The sequence below is a fragment of the Culex pipiens genome, chromosome 3 (assembly GCF_016801865.2).
Source record: "Culex pipiens pallens isolate TS chromosome 3, TS_CPP_V2, whole genome shotgun sequence".
NCBI lineage: Eukaryota > Metazoa > Arthropoda > Insecta > Diptera > Culicidae > Culex > Culex pipiens.
Window position 1 is genome coordinate 62559463 of NC_068939.1, and position 25464 is coordinate 62584926.

General features: G+C 39.4%; 1 protein-coding gene across 8 annotated transcripts in view; it reads right to left on the reverse strand.

Moving 5' to 3' along the window:
• Positions 1–21109, reverse strand: part of LOC120425234 (uncharacterized) — a 91106-nt gene extending 69997 nt beyond the window's left edge. For 3 of the 8 annotated variants that reach the window (XM_039589671.2, XM_039589670.2, XM_039589664.2), the window contains exons 1-2: positions 20788–21109; positions 3095–3872 (exon numbers count right to left, since the gene is read on the reverse strand). In XM_039589671.2, the coding sequence (XP_039445605.1) occupies positions 3095–3563 (469 nt within the window). In that variant the 5' untranslated portion in view covers positions 3564–3872; positions 20788–21109. The other 5 variants (XM_039589668.2, XM_052709570.1, XM_039589669.2 and 2 more) reach the window with 5 other exon arrangements.
• Positions 21110–25464: the final 4355 nt, after the last annotated feature.

Consider the following 25464-nt stretch of genomic DNA (forward strand, 5'->3'; position numbering starts at 1 on the left):
GTCCTGATGTCGCCAGTGATGTTGAAAATAAACGATTTAGTGGCCAAAATGCCTCAAAAATTTAGATTTTTGAAAAAAATCTTTTCTACGGGTTAAATCCCACTCAAAATTCAAATGCAAAGCGGCAGCTCCTTTTACGTCCAATCAAGCTTATATTTTGGATTTGGGCTCAGTATGCCCACCGGAACAAACCCTTGAATGTCCGCCAAAAAAAGTCATTTTTGTTACACTTTAATGCATATTTTGTAAACATGATAAATTGAATTTTGTGAATCTGTCCAAGGTTGAAGTCGAATCATTTAAATCCGCAAAAAAAAAAGATGTGGAACAAGTTGGCACTTTAACGGCGATATTTTTGTAAGACGACAACAAACTTTGTCACACCATGAAGTCTTTAGCAAAAATTAATTACGACAGTCTTCAGCATAAAGTTTTAAAAGTAGAGCAGTTCTCTAGGATTTCGGTCATTCGATTTTTTTTGTATTTTTTAATCCGACTGAAACTTTTTTGGTGCCTTCGGTATGCCCAAAGAAGCCATTTTGCATCATTAGTTTGTCCATATAATTTTCCATACAAATTCGGCAGCTGTCCATACAAAAATGATGTATGAAAATTCAAAAATCTGTATCTTTTGAAGGAATTTTTTGATCGATTTGGTGTCTTCGGCAAAGTTGTAGGTATGGATACGGACTACACTGGAAAAAAATAATACACGGTAAAAAAAATTTGGTGATTTTTTTATTTAACTTTTTATCACTAAAACTTGATTTACAAAAAAACACTATTTTTAATTTTTTTTATTTTTTGATATGTTTTAGAAGGCATAAAATGCCAACTTTTCAGAAATTTCCAGGTTGTGCAAAAAATCACTGACCGAGTTATGAATTTTTTAATCAATACTGATTTTTTCAAAAAATCGAAATTTTGGTCGTAAAAATTTTTCAACTTCATTTTTCGATGTAAAATCAAATTTGCAATCAAAAAGTACTTTACTGAAATTTTGATAAAGTGCACCGTTTTCAAGTTATAGCCATATTTAAGTGACTTTTTTGAAAATAGTCGCAGTTTTTCATTTTTTTAAATTAGTGCACATGTTTGCCCAGTTTTGAAAAAAATATTTTTGAAAAGCTGAGAAAATTCTCTATATTTTGCTTATTTGGACTTTGTTGATACGACCTTTAGTTGCTGAGATATTGCAATGCAAAGGTTTAAAAACAGGAAAATTGATGTTTTCTAAGTTTCACCCAAACAACCCACCATTTTCTATCGTCAATATCTCAGCAACTAATGGTCCGATTTTCAATGTTAATATATGAAACAATTGTGAAATTTTCCGATCTCTTCGAAAAAAATATTTTTGGAATTTTCAAATCAAGACTAACATTTCACAAAGGCCAAACATTCAATATTACGCCCTTTTAAAATGTTTGTCTTGATTTGAAAATTCCAAAAATATTTTTTTCGAAAAGATCGGAAAATTTCACAATTGTTTCATATATTAACATTGAAAATCGGACCATTAGTTGCTGAGATATTGACGATAGAAAATGGTGGGTTGTTTGGGTGAAACTTAGAAAACATCAATTTTCCTGTTTTTAAACCTTTGCATTGCAATATCTCAGCAACTAAAGGTCGTATCAACATAGTCCGAATAAGCAAAATATAGAGAATTTTCTCAGCTTTTCAAAAATATTTTTTTCAAAACTGGGCAAACATGTGCACTAATTTAAAAAAATGAAAAACTGCGACTATTTTCAAAAAAGTCACTTAAATATGGCTATAACTTGAAAACGGTGCACTTTATCAAAATTTTACTAAAGTACTTTTTGATTGCAAATTTGATTTTACATCGAAAAATGAAGTTGAAAAATTTTTACGACCAAAATTTCGATTTTTTGAAAAAATCAGTATTGATTAAAAAATTCATAACTCGGTCAGTGATTTTTTGCACAACCTGGAAATTTCTGAAAAGTTGGCATTTTATGTCTTCTAAAACATATCAAAAAATAAAAAAAATTAAAAATAGTGTTTTTTTGTAAATCAAGTTTTAGTGATAAAAAGTTAAATAAAAAAATCACCAAATTTTTTTTTTACCGTGTATTATTTTTTCCAGTGTAGTCCGTATCCATACCTACAACTTTGCCGAAGACACCAAATCGATCAAAAAATTCCTTCAAAAGATACAGATTTTTGAATTTTCATACATCATTTTTGTATGGACAGCTGCCGAATTTGTATGGAAAATTATATGGACAAACTAATGATGCAAAATGGCTTCTTTGGGCATACCGAAGGCACCAAAAAAGTTTCAGCCGGATTAAAAAATACAAAAATTAAAATTGAAGAAAAAAGACCGATTTCGTAGAGAATTGCTCAGTAGGTATAAAATATCCATTCCCTCCTTCCTCCTTCTCCCCCCACGGGAGCTTTTCATCACCCTTGGTGGAGTGTTGAACGTTGACAAATTTAATTCATCAGTCTGGCTGTGTTGGTGTGCCTTAACTCATTCATACCAAATAGATTGATTCGTGTTGAAGGGAGCGATAAGGTACAGACGAAAACGATTTGAACTAACCAATTTAACGCGAATGGCGTCCGAGCTATTGTGAAGGGTTTCCGGGTTTTAATCGATAAAGCTGCACCAGGGACGTAGTATAATTCAAATACTTCCAAGTGTGTACCCGTTATTGGATAGTTGTGCATTGGTGCAAATGAGTGCAATCGATTTGAGTGATTCTCATGAAATTACGGCCATCGATAGCGATGAATGCAAACGATGTTTTCAAGTGAATCGATTGGAAAGTAGTATATGTTGGTTTGAATAAACATCAACTCTGGCGTTTTTTTTAAAAGGACCAATAAACCAATTTTTCAGTTTTTGCTTTTTGGGTGTTTTTGATACCGCCTTGAGTCAGCGGTATTAAAAAACACCCAAAAAACAAAAACTGAAAATTTGGTTTATTGGACCTTTTTAAAAAAAACTCCAAAACTGTTCTCATGAAATGTCCACTTGAAATGTTTAGATACCAGCTAAATGAAATAAATATAAACGAGTAGTGAAGAAGGATAAGATAGATTAATTTAGAAAACTCACCCGACTTATTCTTGACGATATCGTACTCGTCGTACTCCTCGTCGTCGTAGTCGTCGTCGTCCTCGTCCAGGTGGGGTGGCGGCTGTCCCATCGCCATCTCGGGCAGCGTCCGCGAGTGGGTGGTGAGTCCGGTCACGCCGGACTTGAGTCCCGTTCCGCCTCCACCTCCTCCTCCGCCGCCAGCGGTTGCCACGGCCACCACCCCACCGGCCCCGGTCTCGATGGCCAGCGTCACTGGAAGCATCTTGATAAACACGTACGACAGGTAGAGCAGTGCAAAGGCCGACGATTTGCGGAGTCGCCGGTTCTTGATGAACTTATCGCTAATGAGTGCGTAGATGATCCGATGATACAGCTGGTTCTTGTGTCCCTCGGTGGCGGTAACCTTCGATGCCACCGAAGTTCTGCTGCTGCTGCTGGCGTTCTGTCCTCTCCCCAGTATGTGGTCGGGGAAAAAGCTCGCTATCATCTTTGATGGCTTGTTGCAGTTGCAGTTGTTACAGCAGCTGGTCGACGACGATGACGGACATGGCACGACTTCTGCACAAGACGGCTCATCTAATGGTGGTTCGCATTTGGCAGCGAAGACTTTCGACTGACGACGGATGATGACCACCGGGGAGGGATGTCTCGATTCCGACAGGATGACGATACTCGAGTTACGCGTAAACCGATAAGCCGAACTAATTACATCACAGTCACTGACGATTATTATTGAGTGTGCGCTTAAGAACTATCACATATGCCTGGGTGCACTGTCTACGCTCGGAGAGGGATCCTGCCGAAGAGTTGTCGGGTTTGAACTTGACGAGTATTCAGGGAAAACAGGTTAGCACCACAGATTCAACCATACTTCTTCAACCATACTCTTCACCCTTCAACATTTTAAGCTTGCTAGAATCGTGCTGTTATGATGGTAGAAAAATTAGTTACGATATTCCAAGGTTAGCGTTCTTATCATAAAATAGAGCTTCTCAACACTTCGACGAAAACAAAACCCTAGCCAAAACTTCCCGGTAAAAATAACTCTTCACGTTCTGCTGCCTAAAAACAATTGGCAATGACACTATGTCAGCTACAATAATGGGCATTTGAGGTTTAAAAATACCGTCTGCCCAAGGTACAAGCCAACGGCCAAACAAAGCCGTAAAACGAGGTCACAATAAATGACCTTAAATTTGGGCCAACGATACCCAAAGGACCCGTAGTAGATTGGTGCATATCGGTTCGCTGCAATCGTTCACCAGGGTACCGTTTAAACACGCCTCGACATTGCACCGAACAGAATCTTTTTTTTTTCTCTGGCACTGGTCCAACATCTTGTTGCTAGTTTTTCAGCCTGGAAAGCCCCCCGTTTTCCGTCATTTGTTAAACATTGGTGCGACCGCCTCACTCGTTAGGAAGTTTTCCACGGTGGCCCTCTGGTGAGATTTTATTGTTGGCCACAAATGTCCTTGCGGTTGCCAACTTTGGCCGCTCCGGCGCAACCTCTTGGAGGTTGCAACATTAAAGGTAATGGCTGTCAACGCATGAACTTTCTTAAGATTTCTTGTGAGCGAAAACATAAAAGAATTTAACGAGTGCTCCCCAGTGAACTTTTGCGCCGTTTTTTTTTTCATTTCTTCAAAAAGTTGATTTACGACAAATTGTACGCCGCCTCACGTCTTTGCCGTTTCATCCCTCAAGTGCCGGGCAAGTTTCGTGACCTGCATTTGAGTAGGTGGAAAGGTGATGCTCTTGACCGAGAGGCTGCTCGTGGAATAATTAATTCATCAAGCTGATCAGCTGACTGCAGCGAAAAAAACAAAATCATGCATATCGCTGAAGTTGAGTTCTGCATTGAAGATTCTGAGCGTTCTGCAAACGGGCAGGCCATGCATTAATACATTTAAATTTTGAACTTTTTGAATCAATTAGAAACAAAGATTTTTTTTTCAAATATAAGCAGATGAAGATTTTAGTGTATGAAATATATATATTATACCATATTCACTCGAAAAATATGTTTTGTAGGAGCTATTGTCTACAAAATCGGTCGATTTCGTGCATTCATATTTTTTGTATCTTTTATTAACTCGAGTTCCAATTTGAGTCACATTTAAGATGTTGATTGCCTCTTACAATACCAAATACATTTTTCATTATTTCATCCCCACCATTTTGGCCGCCATAATGGATTTCAAAATTCTAAATCGCTTTAGAGCTTGTTTCGGATTATATTCAATCTTATCAATCAAAAACAACACAACGAAATTTTTTTTTCGTTATTCGATTATCCGTAGTAAGTTTTTTCCGATGCCTTCGGATAATCGAGTCTGGACTGTATTTCGAAAAATAGATACACGGAAAAAATTGTCGATGGTTCAATTAACTTCTTTTCACAAAAAAGCAATTTCTCAAAATTCGAATGTTTTTAATATAGAATTCTTTTACGTATTTTTGAAAAAAAATATTTAAAAAATTGAGCATTTTTTCGTGTGCCTAAAAAAAGCAATCCTCTTTAACGACCCCCGGGTCTTTTGTGGTCTCGCGCGCAAATGGATCGGTGTTTTACTTCCCCATCCGATAGAAGGCCAGGAGGATAAGGCGGGAATCGAACCCGCACCCCATAGCAACTTCGGCAGCCGAAGCCGCTAACCACCGCGCCACGAGGCCCTCCACCTATTTTTTCTGAATAGTCCTCATCGATACCCACAAATTTTCCGAAGACATCAAAAATTTCTTCAATGGTTATAGATTTTCGAATATTAACGTACCTTACGACACGAATGCCTTTGCAGTGGTAAAGTGTCTTTAACCCGGGCATGGTCTTCGGGTCTATAGGACCCAGTAGCACTATAAAAGTGATTGTAACTTTTGACCAAAAACACCTACAGATCTGAAATTTTGTGACTTTGTGTAACTTATTAAGACACACATTCTGGCCAAAAATGAACTTCCGGTGGCCACCGGAAGTGCCCGCCAAAAAAAAACTGACACCAATGGTATTCCGGGTCTATAGGACCCAGAAATGTTTTCGGCTGTCAAAATTCAAGATTGTAACCGATTTTGGATGTCTTGACCTCGAATGAAAGGCTAGGATGTCTACTTTTTGAATCCGACAGGCAAAACCGTTTTTGGACATCATGGCCACCGGGAACCTGCTATAACCGAAAAAAGTCCTTTTTGAGGCCCTTACTTTGAGGAACTGTATCTCCGAATCGATTGCACATAGCAGGTTGCTTCCGGTTGCATTCGACAGATAATAACCTGAATTTTAAGCCCCAGAAAAAATAATTGGTCCATAGTGGCCACCGGTTCCGGTAACCCGGAACTTCCGGAACACTTGATTTTTGCAGTTTTTGACATAAAACCGTCACATGGACCAGTCTTTTGAAACGAATTATTTTGCAAATCATTGCAGAAGGATACTACATACTACCCCTGACTGTTTAGTATCGGTTCTGGCCAACTGCGGCCAATCCGGAACCGGTTCCAGGGGTACCGTAAACGGTTCCAATAATTGTCACGCTAGAAATCCGTCATGTTGCATATCAAACTTCATGAAATTGAAAGTTATGACCATCTGAGGTCATGCTGATGTCCTCTGACCCAACCTGGTCACTCCGGAACCGGTAACCGGTGGCCACTGAGGGACACTATCGGAATATGCAATGAACCCTATCATCCGACGTATCAAACTTCATGAAATTGAAAGTTATGACCATCTGAGGTCATGCCGATGTCCTCTGACCCAACCTGGTCACTCCGAAACCGGCTACCGGTGGCCACTGAGGGACACTATCGGAATATGCAATGAACCCTATCATCCGACGTATCAAACTTCATGAAATTGAAAGTTATGACCTTCTGAGGTCATGCTGATGTCCTCTGACCCAACCTGGTCACTCCGGATCCGGTTACCGGTGGCCACTGAGGGACACTATCGGAATATGCAATGAACCCTATCATCCGACGTATCGAACTTCATGAAATTGAAAGTTATGACCATCTGAGGTCATGCCGATGTCCTATGATCCAACCTGGTCACTCCGGAACCGGCTACCGGTGGCCACTGAGGGACACTATCGGAATATGCAATGAACCCTATCATCCGACGTATCAAATTTCATGAAATTGCAAGTTATGACCGCTAAAACGGTTCCAATAATTGTCACGCTAGAAATCCGTCATGTTTCATATCAAACTTCATGAAATCGAATGTTATGATCATCTGAGGTCATGCCGATGTCTTCTGACCCAACCTGGTCATTCCGGAACCGGCTACCGGTGGCCACTGAGGGACACTATCGGAATATGCAATGAACCCTATCATCCGACGTATCAAACTTCATGAAATTGCAAGTTATCATGATCATGCCGGAAGACGACTAATAATAATAATAATCTGTATGGACCGCTGCCAAAATTGTAAATTGTGCTCTCTAGACAATTTTACAAAAAAAAAAAATCAATGAACACCTTGACACGTCAATTTAGACTTGAGGGTCAATAGTTACAGTAAATTTAAGGTAACAAAGATGCAATTTTTAAACTTAAATATGTAGAAAAAGCCCAAGCCAAATTTTAAGCGCCACATTACATTCGAAAGGGAAAATCTAGCACTACAAACGCTGAAAAAATATCAGGAGTATTCTTCTTTAATCTCGAGATATTTTTGTTCGAAAATGTCTAATTTTCAAGGGAAAATTTTATTGAACCACCCTAACGAAATTCAAAAATTCTTCAACTTTATGTTTTTCCATGTAATTATGCTTGCTGAATCCGAATCTTCCCTCAGAATCGACACAAATTCTAAAATTTTTGATTTTCGGTCATATTTAAGTTTTTAGGTAAGTTGTTTATGTAAATCCAAAATATGACCAAAAATCGATATTTTGACAATTTGGGTCAATCCTCAGTTATAGATGGTTAAATCTCATACATGAAATTATACCAAAATTAATCTAAATTTACCATAGTTTTTAGAGGAATTGGATTAAAAAATGCTATACTAAAAACAAACAAAATAAAAAAATCATCCTGGGTGAATCGGGACACATGAGGTGTATTGGGTCAGCTGTTTTAGACTCGTAACTGTACAGTATTTGAATATTTTCGATTGGTTTCGAATAGAACAAAAAAAGTACATCGATTTCCAAATTTTCTAAATTCTCCAAATGCTCTATAATCTCTTTTAAACTGCAGTCACGTTTCTTCCCAGATGATGGTACCAAAACTATTATTAAACTGAAATTGAATTAAAATTTCATGAAACTAATCTCACGGCTTAGATCAAATTTAACGGATTGAAGTTTTGCATAATCGTGAAAAATAACTAGTCATAATGCTTGCTTTACATAGTTGTATAATTCTAAAAGCTCCTTAAATTTTAGTTCAAGTAAACCTTTTCCTGAACCATTTTTCAAACCTCCCTGGTGGATCCTACAATTGCCAATTTAGCCTAAATATTCGTTAGTCTGTCATACTTCTGTCTCGATCTGTTTCCGCCATCCCTCTAAATGAGAGCGGGGAGTTTCAACAGTCCCAGCGCTCCAATAAGATTGACACCCGAAACTTTCGGAAGCGTGCAAACAAAGCGGTTTGTTTACCATCTCGTGACAGCCAACATTTTTATACTCGACTTTGCTTCTTATTTTGTTGTTGTTGCTGCTGCCTCTAAACTCGCCCTGCTCTCGCAATGTAAAGTGAGCTCTCGAGAAAATTTACGAGCCGCTGGCGCCTCCCGACTGTGGAGCCGGTTTGTTGTGTTGTGTTCTCCCTTTCGATTTTCATTTTCACCACCCAAAAGAGCACCCCCCCATCCTTCCTGTTGACTCCTTTATTTTGTCGACTGTCGCCGCTGTGTTTGTGAGAGCCGGAGAAGCGTTTCTCTCGGAGAGCGTTGGCTAATTTTGCACATGCTCATTGGGAAATTCGCTCCCAGGCTCGCTCTCTTGCTCTCGGTGCTCTTTGTGAGGATATTCTGTTTTAGAATTGGGATTAGGCAATCCAATATTCTTTATTTTGTTGCTGGTGGTGGGCTCCCCGGCACCAATTCCCAACGCAGAAAGTCGATTCTGATTAGATTGGACCTCAACGGGCTCGTGTGTAAGATCCTGGTACAGTTGTCCTGTAAACATAATCCACTTCTTTTTTGAGTTGCTTCTTTTTACTCTAAGACTTTTTTCAGTAACAATAGCCTTAGTAACCATGTCAAAAACCGTTCAACTACAAGTTAAACTTACTTGAGACTACCGTGGAGAATTTCCCATATCCTCTTTTAAAAGTGGGTCATCAATAAGGGCTGGCAATAAACTGTTGTCATGGTGTTGAGAACCTGGATCAGGTGGATTTGATTCTGCTCCAAATTAACATTTCAGGCAATTTTAGCTATGATAACCATCACATAAAAATGACATCATGCATCAATCCGAGGGACCACTGTACCACCACTTTCCAAACAACTGGAGCGCCAAAGACTCGTTTCCGTTTTGTTCGTTCGTCCGGTTGGTCGGTCCATCCTGGCTCCTCATTTCCATTTCCATATAGTGTCCCCCCCCCACCCGGCCGTTCGAGAATGGAGCCTCAATCGCCTCGAATCAGCTCATAGGAGAGACCGTGTTATGCAATTATAGCACCCCTATTAGTCGTTGGCATCCTATAGCAGCAGCAGCAGCACACAAACGTTAATCCCGGCCTCTGGTGAGCTTTGGCGCCGCGTCCCTCTCACGCCCAACCTAATGTCATTGTGTTGTGACTTTCAGGATGGGAGGGTGAACAACCCTTTTGCCAACCAAAGGCAGCAAACGGTTTACTTACTGACTCAGCTAGTGTTTCCCGATTTTATAACCTTCTTGCATGTGAGGGAGGCTCACTGTTGCTAAAGGGGGGTTTGCTTCAGATTTTCATTTCAAGGAGCACGGTGCGTGTAAATGCTCAGAAACTCACGGGACCATCCATAAACCACGTGGACACTTTAGGGGGGGGGGGGGGGTATGGCGATTGTCCACGCTCCATACAAAAAAGATTTTTTTTGTATGAACAATTGTCCACGAAGGGGGGGGGGGGTTGAGATTCCCTAAAAAGTGTCCACGTGGTTTATGGATGGTCCCCACATGGTTTTCGTGTGACCTGAATAGAGATGGAATAATATTCTACTTGTTTTAATTTTGAAGTTTCTTCTAATTTTTAATTTCGATGAGTTTAATTGATTCCAAATCGGTGATTTTTCTGACCTATATTTTTATGTAACTTTTTTATGTACACGGAAAAAAATCAATTCTCGAAATCGAAAACGTTTATGGTGCAAATGCGCCATACTCATGAATAAATTCCTTCGTGGTTCTCACATTCGTGAACTTAATTCACGATTATGAGAATTGATTTTTTTTCTGTGTACTCATAATCTTTGTGCTCGCAAATAGGGAAAGTTCTAACATGCAGATTATTATTTTGTTCCCAACTTATTTTGCAAAACCTTTGATATAAACTTGCTTGCACTCACTTCTTACTGAGCTATTTATCACCCGATTTCTGTTGAAAACTCCTTTTGGAAGCTGTAATTGAACTTCAAAATGCTAGTATGCCACATAAGATGCACGATGGATTTAGATTCCGTTCCCCTACCCTTGAATTTCTAAGCAAATTTTGACAATATTTTTGTCTGGGGGTAAGATTGGATCATAGAAATGCCTGTTTGGCCCACTAATATTTGTTCCGCAATTTTAATTATTCAATTAAATGCCAAATTTAGGAAAAGAACCCAGCAGGTGGCCAGATTCACTACAATCCTCGTGAAAATTTTACCTAAAGCGTAATATTTGTTCCAGATAGAGCATCCAATATCCTGGGGTTATTGAAATTCCGGGAAACGAGACATTTCTAATCATTATTCCGGGCATTCCCAGGAAATAACAAATTAAATGAAAATTGTTCTTTATTTAGCTATACAAAATATTTTGCAACAAAATTGTTTAGGAAAGCAACTTTTATGGTTAACATATGGGGGAATTTAATAAATGGCTACTTCGAATGCACCGTTAAATTAAAAATTAAAAGAGATCGTCGGTATTTTGTGTTCCTAAGAAATAATATTTTTGTGTTTAGACAGTTCACTGCAGTGGGTAGAATGGTTCCATAATAAATAAATAAAACAAATGAAAACTAGGCAGATTTTTTTTCAGGCAACTGCAAAAGTTCAATTGAAATATAAGTGCAATCAGCAGAAAACAATTTAAAAGTAATTCCACTGCATTTTGAATCATTTTAACAGGTTTGTTGAAAAATTATTGGAATTTTAATGAATTTTTGATCTAACATATTCATAAAACTTACAGTATGTAAAAAAAGTATTTATACCCCTTGGGCACTATGCACATATGAGCAGCTCTCTACGAAATCGGCCGATTTCGACCATTTTTATTTTTTGTATTTTTTTATTTGGCTCAAACTTTGCGGGGGCCTTCTCTATGACCAAATAAGCTATTTTGTGTCATTGGTTCACCCATACAAGTCTCCATACAATTTTGGCAGCTGTCCATATAAAAATGGTATTTAAATATTCAAACAGCTGTAACTTTTGAGTGAATTTTCTGATCAATTTGGTGTCTTCGGCAAAGTTGTAGGTATTGTTGAGGATTTTTTGATATGTTTTAGGGGACATCCGCAACTTTTGAGCTATAGAGAAACATGGTCAAAAAATCTGCCGCCGAGTTATGAATTTTAAAAAAATAGTGATTTTTGGAAAAAAATCGAAGTTTCATGCAAAAACAAGTTTGACATTATTTTTTAATGCAAAATTGAATTTGCAATCGAAAAGTAATTTACAGATTTTTTGATAAAGGGCTCCGTTTTCAAGATATAGCCACCGAAAGTTTGATTTTAGCAACATTTTTGCCGTTTTTCAATTTTTAAAAATAGTGACCATGAGTGACCATTTCTAAAAATATTTTTTTAGGAAAGTTCAGAAAATTGTCTATAAAATTGTCTAAGAGACATTGAAGATTGGACCTACAGTTGCTGAGATAGAGCCGCTTTAAGAAAAAAAAAAAAAAAACACGAAAATTGATTTTTTTTAAGTTTCACCAAAACAACCCACCACTTTCTAATGACGATATCTCAGCAACCAATGGTTCGATTTTCAATGTTAATACATAAAAATTCGTAAAATTTTTCGATCTTTTCGAAAATTTTTTTTTGAAAATTTTAAAATCAAGACTGATATTTTGAAAGGGCCAAACATTGAATATTACGCCCATTTAAAATGCTAGTCTTGATTTAAAAAAATTCAAAATATTTATTTCAAAAAGATCGGAAAATTTCAGGAATGTTTCATGCATTAACATTGAAAATCTGACCATTAGTTGCTGTGATATCGTCATTAGAAAATGGTGGGTTGTTTTGGTGAGACTTAGAAAACTTCCATTTTCGTGTTTCTTTTTCTTAAAGCGGCTCTATCTCAGCAACCCGAGGTCCCATCTTCAATGTCTCTTAGACAATTTTATAGCAAATTTTCTGAACTTTCCTAAAAAAATATTTTTAGAAATGGTCACTCATGGTCACTATTTTTAAACATTGAAAAACTGCAAATATTTCGCTAAAATCAAACTTTCGGTGGCTATATCTTGAAAACTGAGCCCTTTATCAAAAAATCTGTAAAGTACTTTTCGATTGCAAATTCAATTTTGCATTAAAAAGTAATGTCAAACTTGTTTTTGCATATAACTTCGATTTTTTCCAAAAATCACATTTTTTTCAAAAATTCATAACTCGGCGGCAGATTTTTTGACCATGTTTCTCTATGGCTCAAAAGTTGCGGATTTTTGTCCCCTAAAACATATCAAAAAATCTCGAAAATAAAAAAATACGGTTTTTGGGAAACTGAGTTTTAGTAAAAAAAAATTGATTAAAAAATCTGCAAAAAAAAATTTCCGTGTACCTATTTTTTTCTCAAAAGTTCTCAACAATACCTACAACTTTGCGGAAGACACCAAATTGATCAGAAAATTCTCTCAAAAGTTACAGCTGTTTGAATATTTACATACCATTTTTGTATGGACAGCTGCCAAAATAGCTTCTTTGGTCATAGGGAAGGCCCCCACAAAGTTTGAGCCAAATCAAAAAATACAAATAAAATCCATTTCCGGTTTTGGTAGAAAATTGCTCATATGTGAACAATTTCAAGTTTGACAGAAACCTAGTACTACGTTTTGTTCAGAAACTCATGCCGAAAATTTTGCTTTAGAAAGGGGTTGCCCAATGGGTGCACTTATACTTTTTTTACATACTGTATGTTTCAAATCAACTGCGCGGGTGTGCAATGCATTTCCAAACAATATTTTCAATTTATTTACAATTTTTATGGTTTTAATTTTATTATTTGCCTCCCCCTCCTTCAACCTAGGCCAGAAGCTAGGGACATAAACTTTTTTTTAATAGTTGCATCGGCCTTAGTATTTTTTTAAATCGCGCCAATTTGAAAAGCAGACAAAAAATAGCAAAAAATACACTGCTTATATTTTTTAGTGAGAAACCACAACTGAACTAAATAAATGTGTTTAAATATTCATCGTGCTTGAGCTACTTTTTTCTTAAAATAAACTTTGTCTCTCATGCTTTATGTAGCATTTTACAAGCATTGATCTTGATTAGTATTAGTGTTGAGATTTTGTGCTTCTTTTACCTTCAATCATAGTGTTTTTGCTATTTACTGAAGAAAGGTATAGGTTTTACTTTATGTCGTACGTTATTTTCATCTTCGTAAATAAGACGATACAGTCATCCCACATATTCGGAACACCCACAAATTCGGAACACTTTTGTGGTAATTTGTCAATAGAATGCAAAATGCAACTTTTCTGCCGACCCTGCTATTTTTAAGGCCTTTATTTGGACATTCTCTTGCTATTTCACCAGTAAAAGTAATACTTTTCAAACAAAAACTGCATTTCAAGACTATTTTATCCAGAGCAGCAAAATACTGCCTCCAAATTGCCTGTTCCATGATTGTGGGATGTTATTGTGTCTCCCACAATTGTGGAACACCTGAATTTAACTGATATTTTCACAAAAAAAGTTATCAGACCATTCATAAAACATCACTAACCATGAGTTCTATTGGTTTCAAAGTGCAAAGTCATTATTTTGCAAAAAATATGTACACCTGGAGAGAAAAAAAAGTTTGTTTACATCGTAAAAAAAAAGTGTTCCGAATTTGTGGATTTCAATGGTCAATGTTTTTCTTCGAAAACTTGATATAAATCGTAAAAATGTACAGCCGGTCTATACATCAATCGAAAGATCGCAAGAAAAACTTCCACATGAAGGTAAAAGCAAATCATTATGTTCAATTATCGATTTTATATGATTTATTGAACATTGGCCGATCTGTAAACTGTTCCGAATATGAGGGATGAGTGTACAGCATGAATATTAATCGGAAAAATCACCCAAAAAATCACACTGCATTGATTTTCGACGCTCTATCGATTCATCTTGTCTATCTCCAACCCTTGAATTTTGAGAAAATAAATTCCGTGGAGATCGAGTGATGTTCGTATGTGGTAAAATTTTGCCAAATTTTGTGTCGCGTCGTTCTCAGATCCCCTGAATCCGATTTTGATTCTTCTGAATGCAGATGAAAGCTGAACTTTTGTTTATTCTTGATCTAATACAAATAGATGAAATTTGTGTCCAAACGTATATGCCCCATCATGTCACCCACTGTTTGTAAAGAGTGAGGAAGGCATTAACCAAATAGGTGGATTAAGTTAGTTTTTTGACACATTGTTTTTGAAAGCGGTCATCCATAAACCACGTGGATCCTATCCATTCGCCCTCCTTCATTCTATTTGTGCAATTTTCTATCAAAAAAGTTTTGTTTTGAGCGTTGTAAATTGCCCCTGAAATATAATACAAATTCAAAAAATATGCAAAATAAACATTCATGTTATGTACATTTTATTCGATTGTAGTGTCTAAAATCCGCTATATTGTGCAAGAGTATTTGATTTTTGGCTAGACAAAGTTTTGGTAGATAGTTAGTTCAAGATATAAATGCGTACCTTTTGTCTTCTAACTTATGAAAGACCATGAAATTGAACTACTCAAATACACTTGCTAGACCTAACTTAATGTAAACATTCGACTCAGAACCAAAAGGCTAGATTTATTTAATATTTTGAAATTTAGATATTTTTTTTTCAAATATTATACAGTTGTCATATGGCTGCATAGTGCATATGGCTTTTTGAGCCAAATATAAAAAAATAATAATAAATATAATCGTTCCCGGATTTATGTTTGTTTATGTTTATGTTTATTGTTCACCGTCTTCGACCAGAGTCGCACAGACTGAATATCTTAAAAACTAACATAAAATTAAACAGTCAAATAACATAAAAAAATCACATCGCATCAAAGAGCTAGAATTTTTCGTTTGAAACGTTCTCTGGTCATGCTAGGCTCGTACTCGTCAGATACGGAGTTGAAAATTCGGCAGCAGCGGTCAATTGGTCGGTTGTATCCATATAGAGTACGATGGAAGGGAATCCTCAGAAGGGGCTGGTTCCTCAGCGTCCGCGTTGGTCTATGCACCGTGATTTCTTCTCGGAGTTGCGGGCAGTCGATGCGACCGGTCAGAACATCGAAGACGAACATCCGTTGAAGAAAGGTTCGCCGCTTTTCTAGTGACACCATTTCCAGCAAGGTGCATCTGTCGCTGTAGCTCGACCGCCAAACGCCGTTCCTCCAAGGCAGACGGCGAAGGGCATAAAGAGTGAAACGGCGCTGAACTTTCTCCAAGCGATCACGTTGATTAGCGTGGTGCGGCGCCCACACCTGCACAGCGTACTCCAAGATGCTTCGAATCATGGTGATGTAGAGCGCTTTAAGGGCATTGATGTTCTCGAACTCAGCAGTGTTGCGACGCAGAAATCCAAGCAACGCGAACGCCTTAGCTGTTGTGGAAGAGACATGCTCCGAGAAGCTCAGCTTGCGGTCGATCAGCAGACCGAGATCCCTGATTGAGCAGACGCGGTCCATTTCGTGGCGGTCGAAGGTGTAATCGTACCGAATTGGAGCGGGTGATCTGGTGAAGCTGATGCTTTTACATTTGCTGGGGTTCACCTTCATTCCGTTGAGATTACACCACTCCTGAATCGCGTCGATGTCCTGTTGAAGAGCGACGCAATCAATGGTGGACGCCACGGTACGGAAGATCTTCAAGTCATCAGCATACAGCAGTTTTTGAGACTGCAACCTTTGGCAGATGTCGTTGATGAAGAGAATGAAGATCAGCGGTCCCAGATGGCTTCCTTGGGGGACTCCGGATGGAATCGGGAAATTCCTCGATTGGACGCCACCGAGACGGACGTAGCCAAACCGCCCCGAAAGGTACGAACGGATCCATGCTGTCAGCCACCTTGGGAACCCCAGCCGGTCTAACTTAGCGATAATAAGCGTGTGGGGTACCTTGTCGAACGCTTTGGCGAAGTCGAAGTAGATCGCGTCAGTTTGCTTGAACTTTTCGAGGTTTTCATTCAGTGCGCTGACGTACGCCATCAGGTTGGATACCGTGGACCGTTTTTTGACAAAACCGTGCTGGAACTCGGAAATTACTACCTGGGCGGAAGAGTACATTCCCTCGTGGATAAGCACCTCGAAAACTTTGGGCAGGCAGGACAGGATGGAGATTGGCCTGTAGTTTTCAGCAGCCGTAGTACTACCGGTTTTGTGAATGGGTGTGATCGCTGCAAGTTTCCATTCATCGGGAAAAGTTCCTTCAGACAGAGAGCGGTTGAAAATTACGCTGACTGGTTTAGCTAAATGCTCAGAAAGCCGTTTGATGAAGGAAGGTGGGAGCCGATCAGGACCGGCACCTTTCGATGGATCGACAGCGTCCAGGGCGGATTTTACTTCTGCTTGTGAGAATTCTGGTTGAGGAAAATCGACATCATATGTTGGAAGGTCGTTCAAATAATCGTTCGAAGCAGAAGGTGCATCCGCCTCGTACACGCTACTGAAGAAGTCGGCAAAGACGTTTGCAGCGTCCTCCGGATTCTCAGCGGTGGAACCGTTGAGCGAAATCCTTGTTGGAAGGACACTGGTACGTTTCCTGCTCCTCACGTATTTCCAGAATGACGATGGGTTGTCTTTCAGGTCCACTTGCACCCGATTCAAGTAATCGCGAAAGAGTGAGTCTTGCAGCAATTCGTACTCGATTTCCAGACGGTCGACAGCGGTTTGATTTTCTGGTGTGCCGGCTTTGAACAATCTTTTACGTGCTTTCCTCAGAATGTTCCGACGATTTCGCAGATCAGCATTCCACCATGGAAGCTTCTCAGTCCGGTTGCGTGAGACACGCTTTGAGGGAACGAACTGTCGCACGATTTCGTAAAGGACGTCGTAGAAGATCGTAGTCGAAGTATTGGCGTCCTGATCTTGCAGAATGTCATCCCAGTCAATGCTGCTGAGGGATTCGGTGACACGGTCAAAGTCGCAGCGACTGAAATCCGGCTCAGCATCCTCGATTCTCGTTGCCACGCCTGGGATATCGGGGTAGTCCACCCGAAGAATGAACGGCTTGTGATGACGATCCGTTCTGAGGATCGGTTTGGGCGGCTCGATCAGTTCGACTGAGAGCGTATCGTTGACAAACGCAAGGTCGAGGATTCTTCCGTTGACATTAGCCAGCGAGCAGATTTGGAGGAGTCCCGTTGCAACAACATTTTCGGTCAGCGCCAGCTCTTGTTCCGTAGATGCGTTCAACGGAATGAAACCGTTTACGTCCACGTCAAAGGTCCATGCAAGATGCGGTAAGTTGTAATCGCCGGTTACAATAATTGAGTCATCATTAGATGACAGATCAACAAGCTCCTGAACGGCGGTCCCATGTGATGAACGGCGTAATTGTGACGGGGAAGCAGGGAAAATCCACGTGGTCCGGCAGATCAGCTATTTCAGCACGTGCACATTGAAATGTACAATCCTGTTCCGGGACGGAGAATGCTGAATTGTCTGCAAGTCGTGGTTGCGGTTCGGTAGTGGGCACGTAGCGTTGGCTGAAAACCTCGGGTACATCAGGTGGCAGAATAGTTCTGGGAAACCACATGTACTTGCCTGAAAGCAGTGCGCGGCTGACCCCGCTTCTGGTCCCGTTCACAGGGCCGGGACGACTGTGCTGGCTCGAACTCAAACAGGAAAGCGTGTTGGTGGTGAAGGGCACGGCTGTGACGGGAAAGCGGGGTTCAACCTCAATGCCTCGGTACATGCGTCCCGGACCATCAGCGACACATCTTTCGGCGACTGCTAGCATTTCTTCGTCGACGGATCGCAGCTTACTAGAAAGTGACAACGCATCAGGGCGCGGTGAGGTTCTTAACGGATGAGTGTACTTGCCTGAGGTGGCAGCTTGGAAGGCCCCGTTGCCGTGACCGAACACAGGGCCGGGACGTGCAGCTGAACCGGAAAAATAGTTTGATGATGGTGGTTTGGCTCAACTGTGACGGGGGCACGGGGCACTTCCAAACGGCTTTTGGTAAAACGTCCCATGACAGCAACACAGATGAGATGTCTGGAACATTCGAACAGCTCACAATCGGCGAAATCTAGGAGACCGTCCTAGATCGAAGTCAAACTCCCGAACCGCAACTCCCGTTGGCCAAGTATCCGCTTGAAGTGCGACATCCCGCAAGTCGTCTGGGAGCAGCACTCGATACGACACGACGGACAACTTGGAGATGTCTGCGTCTTTTTTCACGAGTCTCCGCACTTTGGGTAGCTCAGAGAGCTCAAGACATTCCTGGGTCATTTCGGCGATTTCCAAGTCGGTATGACAGGGATCTAGACGACCAAGGTACACCCAGAACAAATCCCTTTCACTGACCACTGTTTTGATCTGGTGCTGGATCGTGCGCGTTCCGCAGACTGGTTTGACCTTCGCCGGAGGTTCCTTTTCTTCGTCGTCCTCTCGTTCGCGTTTTGAGCCCGGGTAAACGACGTTAGCGTAACTCTGCTCAACCTTCTTTTCCTTCAGCTGACCGGAGAGCTCGGTCACGATACCGCTGAGCTTGTCAACCGCTTCACTCAGCTTAGCGACGTCAGTCGCTTGACCCGAATCTTCATCAACATCCATCGACTGTACGAATTGGTCGAAACGACCTGCGCAGCCATCACAAAGCCAGTAACAGTTTTTCTGGAACTTTCCGATGGCCTCAAATGCGGTACGATTGAGGCCGTCGATACACGACCGGTGAAATGCCGAGGCGCAACTACGGCAGACCATCTTCTCGATCCCAGTGATTTCCACCTCACAGGTCTTGCACTCGGTGGCCATCTTGTACGGGTCGGGAGTGATGATGTTTCACAACGGCAGCATACAGGTAAACCGCAATCAATGCACTGTACTCCAACAGATCGTCACAGAACGGTCACTCAGGATCAATGGTAATTAAGAAAATTGGACGAAAACGCGAATTTACAAACGTAAATCGATTAAAAAGTATACGCGACACAAACTTGGATGTAAACAAACATAAGCAGTGTTGCCAAAAAAGAAGTATTCGCAAAATAATAGTAATGGTTTTTTTTGTAAAGGCGTTATTTGAACTTGTCATGGATTTTTTGGTGCAAAGTTAATTGAAGTACTTTTTTACCTTTTCAATAAAGTCAAAAGTATTTAAAAGAAAGAATTCATTTGAACTACAATGAGTAAAGGAAAAAAAATGCCTTAACTGAATATTGGTGATTTTGCATAACATGTTATCAATTTTTTTTTCTACCAACTACATAAATATAACCTCAGCTCATCCCTTAAAAACCCTCAACCCAGCGACTTCCCTCTCATGTTCCCTAAATCTAGCTTCAAAATCGATACAAAACGATAGATTTTCGTCCTCCGATAAGAGTCGGTACTTAAAAAGGCACGTTATCAGGCTGTTTTTTTCACACGCCCCCAATGCCTCCCAAGACACCAGTCAGCCAGCCAGTGCTGTCTGTCGGCTGAAGAAAATGCAAATTTATTGATTTATTCATTTGCTGGGAGCCTCCACCGTCGACTCTCCCCCTCCCTCACTTTTCAGGAATATCCCGGTCCCGACCCCAGGTGGGAATTGTGGTGGAGTCACGGGTCTGGAACCGCCGCCGTCGTCGTCATCGTGAAGGGTTTAACTCCACTATCGCATGGTTGAATCTGTGGTGCCACCCTCCTAATGGACCCCCTCCCCCCCCTTAATTCCACAGGAAGTCTGTAGTTTGTAGATTTTTGCATCGACGATTCGGAGGTTTTTCCAGTCATTTTCTTGGTGGGGTTCACACCGATTTTTCACCTCGTTTTCAACGACCCCCTCCCGTGGAAGGAACCACTTAAGGACATACACACTCCTCAGGTCGCTCGCGTGTTAAGGGTAGTTATATAAATTTGGCCAGATCCTTGCTTTTTCATTCGGCGCACGAGGGGGCGAAGCACCATTTTGCCTGCAGGACATCTCATTTTCCCATTTTCACCGTTTTTTCCACTTTGCCACGGTCGTCGCGTCGTCGTGGTTGAGAAGATTTTCCTTCCAACGCAGCTTCCCTTCGCACACACTTTTACACAAATACACCCGCGCCCGAGCCTAACTTAAGGGATGCCCCAGCTTTTTCGCTTCATTTCACTACTTAATATTTACACTCAAAATGCACTCCACTGAAAATTTCACCCAGCAAAAGAATACCTTCTTCTTGCTTTTCGCTCTCCTGCCTCGTTTTTCCGGTGAAAAATCTCGATAAACGAAAATTGCACGGCGAAAAAAGCGAACTTCTTTTTATCCTTTCACGAAATCGTGTGTGTCTCGTCTGCTCACAGGACCTCAAACTCAAAAACTCAAAGTGTGTATGTGTGTGAATCGGTGTTTGTGTGAGAGTTGTTCGTGTGTGTGTGTATGCAGTTACAGTGTGAGTGTGAGTTACGGGGGGGGTGTCAAACGGTGTGTGTCCGAGAGACAGCGCGCAGCGTGTCGAGGAAAAAACGGTGCTTTCGCGGATAGTTGTACGGCGTGGACTGGCGAGCAGGAAGCTTTCCGGACGGCTCCTTGCTAGGGAGAGCGAGTTTTCCCCCCGAGAGAGAGAGAAAGAGGATGAAAATTTAGCGAAAATAGAGCTCAAAAATATGGAGAAAATGCGAGAGCGATGAGCGAGGTCCAGCGAGAGAGAACATACAGACAGGAAGAAGCACGTGAAAAGCGCGATGTTGGGTGCTAGGATTGACAGGTCTCTTCTCCCATAAATGTTTGAGAGTGGATGTTGACATCGGCGCTACATGCCGCGAGATTCAAACGAGATGGCCAGGCGCCAAAGGTATTTTGACAAATCATCCTGGAGATGTCATCGATGCCAAAGTTGTCATTCAATCCGAGCGTCGTTAAGATGCGTTGTTTTTTCTTCTTCAAAATTTTAAAGTGCAACATGATATATGATTATTAGTATTCTATACCAATCATTTAATTCAAACCATTTAAGAAGAAATGCTATATATGAAGTCAGGGTATTTATTCGCCAACTCACACAGGTGTTGCCCAGACCCCTCTTCGATTTACGTTAAGTTTGTCCTTTGGGATAATTTCTATCCCTTGTCACAAATCCAAGCTCAATTTTATTTTTGAGCATTCGAAAAACGTACTAGCGTACTCAGAATTCTGGAAAAACGTATTTTTCATCAACAGTATGAAAAAAAAGTATTTACACCCCTTGGGCACTATTTAAAGTTTGACAGAAACCTAGTACTACGTTTTGTTCAGAAACTCATACCGAACATTTTGCTACAAAAAGGTCATGAAAAGATGATTTTTATAAAAAGTTCTATAACAAATAGGGGAGAGTGGGGAGACTTGATCCCATTTTTTTGTATCGCACATAACTCTGTCAATTTCTCACAAAACTATGATCTTTTTGCATGAATTGAAAGCTTAAACATTCAACTATGTTTGGCTGATAAGGGTATTTCATCAGATAAACTCTTCGACTCATGCCAAGCGTTTTAAAATAATATTTTAAACCGGCGTTTTCAAAATGTTGGGGGTATTTTGATCCCCCTTTCAACATTTTGAAGAAATCTTAAGCAAAATGTTTTTTATTCATCCAAACTTTTATTTTTCTATAAGTTACAGCAATTTAACATTAAACCTGTACGTTTGTGTTCAAAATATAACAAGTTTAGCATGCAAAATATTTAAAAACTTAAAATTATCTTTTTTAGAAAAAAAATTGAGCATGTTTACAAAAGCTGGTAATTTTTGTTCACAAAACTTTTGAAAAATGGTTCAAACTGCAGTAAGTTATGTACAAAAATACTAAAGGAACCTATGTACAAAAACCCAGCCCAATTATTTCATCTTTAGGCTGATTCCAGTGACTGTAAAAATGCAGGGATCAAGTCTCCCTAAACGCACTTTTTTAAACAATTAATTGTAGAAATAGTATGACGATAAATTTAACGTCGAATGCGTAAGGGTTTTGGATTTGATATGTTTATCAAACAATTCATGTATATAAAATATTTTTTTAAATAATTTTTGAGTAGTTTCTATACTTATCAAAACAAATGAAAAAATCTCTTGGAAGTTTTTTGCAGCACTTCTTTGAAAAATGTGTGTAACTCAATCTAAACATTTTTTATTTTTTTTCTTTGTTTTCTACAATGAGTTTTAGTCAATTTCGCACAACTTTCCAGAACAAAACTAATTGTTTACCCACATGCTGACGAGATACAGGCTTGGGATCAAGTCTCCCCGGGGATCAAGTCTCCCCACTCTCCCCTACTATTACAGAAATCAAAAAAAGTGCAAAAAAAAGTTTGTACACCTTTCGAAAAATTAACATAAATAAAGTTATTTGTTGACAAATCACCATAAATCCAATCTCCCAACTCCAAATAGGTATCCTTGACTGATGAAAAAAATAATTTGAATTGAATATAAAGTTTACTAACTACTTAGTATAAAAGCTTATAGAGCAATTCCAGCCCAAAACAGGAATTTTTCAGGTACTTTTTTCTCGACCCTCTCCAATTTCAATGAAACTTTGTAGACATGTTATCCTTCGCTTATATAAGCCATTTTTGTGTATATGGAGCCAGTTCCACACGATAATGACATTTGAGAAGGGCGTAAGTGTTTTAAATATTTTTGTAATTCGGAATTTAAATATTTCTGTATCTCGAAGCCGTTGCATCGTATCAAAAAGTGGTCAAAGACAAACTTGTAGGAAATTTGACGGGCTTTTCGATAAAAATACACTGAAAGAAAAAAACACCCAACTTTAATGAGATTTTTTTATTTTTAAGTTTAAAAGTCAAATTTGAGGGGGAGCCTACGATTTTTTTTTCGTTCAAAATTTTGGTGAAGATAGCCTAAGATGTTACAAAAAGACTCACGAAAAATGCAGGATGGAGCAACTCACCTAAAAAATACAAAAATCATTTACTGAAACTGTTTTTTTGAAAAGTGCTCTAAACGTCAAAATTTTCAAAAACCGAATACGGGAATCGATTCTCCAGACAATTTTACATAAAAGTCTCCATATTGACTATTGTCCTAAGTCTAATCCTTGTAAAGTTACAGCGGTTTTAAAAATAAAAATGTTGAAAAAATAGGTTTTTTGATGGTTTTTGGCAATTTCTATATGACAGACTTGATTTTTCAGTCTCGTAAATATTTTTACCGGAAAGCTCGTCAAATTTCCCATAAGTTTGTCTTTGACAACATTTAAATTGGATGTATGAGCTTGCAGATATAAGCTAATTACATTGCTCATAATTGAAAACATCATATTTTTTCAGTGTAGTATAGTAACCTGGATAGTAAATTAGCTTATATCTGTAAGCCCATACATCCAATTGAAATGTGGTCAAAGACAAACTGATGGGAAATTGGACGAGCTTTCCGGTAAAAATATTTACGAGACTGAAAAATCAAGTCTGTCATATAGAAATTGCCAAAAACCATCAAAAAACCTATTTTTTCTTCATTTTTATTTTTAAAACCGCTGTAACTTTACAAGGATTGGACTTAGGACAATGGTCAATATGGAGACTTTTATGTAAAATTGTCTGGAGAATCGATTCCCGTATTCGGTTTTTGAAAATTTTGACGTTTAGAGCACTTTTCAAAAAAACAGTTTCAGTAAATGATTTTTGTATTTTTTTAGGTGAGTTGCTCCATCCTGCATTTTTCGTGAGTCTTTTTGTAACATCTTAGGCTATCTTCACAAAAATTTTGAACGAAAAAAAATCGTGGGCTCCCCCTCAAATATGACTTTTGAACTTAAAAATAAAAAAATCTCATTAAAGTTGGGTGTTTTTTTCTTTCAGTGTATTTTTATCGAAAAGCCCGTCAAATTTCCTACAAGTTTGTCTTTGACCACTTTTTGATACGATGCAACGGCTTCGAAATACAGAAATATTTAAATTACGAATTACAAAAATATTTAAAACACTTACGCCCTTCTCAAATGTCATTATCGAGTGGAACTGGCTCCATATACACAAAAATGGCTTATATAAGCGAAGGATAACATGTCTACAAAGTTTCATTGAAATCGGAGAGGGTCGGGTACAACCGATTCCCTATTTGGCATGGAATTGCTCTATATAACTCTGGAAATTCTATATAAAGCTTATCTAAACTTAATTTTTCAAACTTTTAATTCAACTAAATGCCAATACCTTAGAATTGCTAAATAAACATTTTGGAGTGGGTATAACACCGTTTTGGGGATCTTTATATCGATAGATAGATTCTTCGTTGGAATTTCGTACACCCACACCCAAAACTGGCAGCGCTAGTCCGAGAGAATGATGGTCTCGAGTCGAGAGAATAGTGGTACCATTCACGGACGCAGAGAACACAGCGCGAGATGGGCGATAGAACTATTCTCTCGAGGTTAAAAAAAGTTCATCCGTCAAACAAAAAACCAAAAGTGTCGACAACGGGAATCGAACCAGAGACCTTTGACAAATCAATCCAATGACTTAGCTGCCTCGGCCACCACAGCTTGGTGACCAAGGAGAAGTCAGAAGTCGATGTATGACACTTGTTGGAGATTTATTGATTCAACTAACGAATGAACTCATTTGTTATGATGGTGTGAGTTGGTACCATTATTCTATCGATTTTGGCACTGAGCCCTCAATAAATTTTGAGAGAACGATTATCTCGACTCTGAATTTTGGGTGCAGAACTGGGCATCGGCATACGAGAGGATAAAGAGCACGATTCGGTAGTAAAATGGTACTGTGTGCGGACGGAGAGGATATATCCCGAAATTACCGAGAGTACTTTACTCATGGTTCATTTTCCAAAAAAGTTCATCTATCAAAAAAAAAGTACCGGTACCGAGACTCGAACCCAAGACCT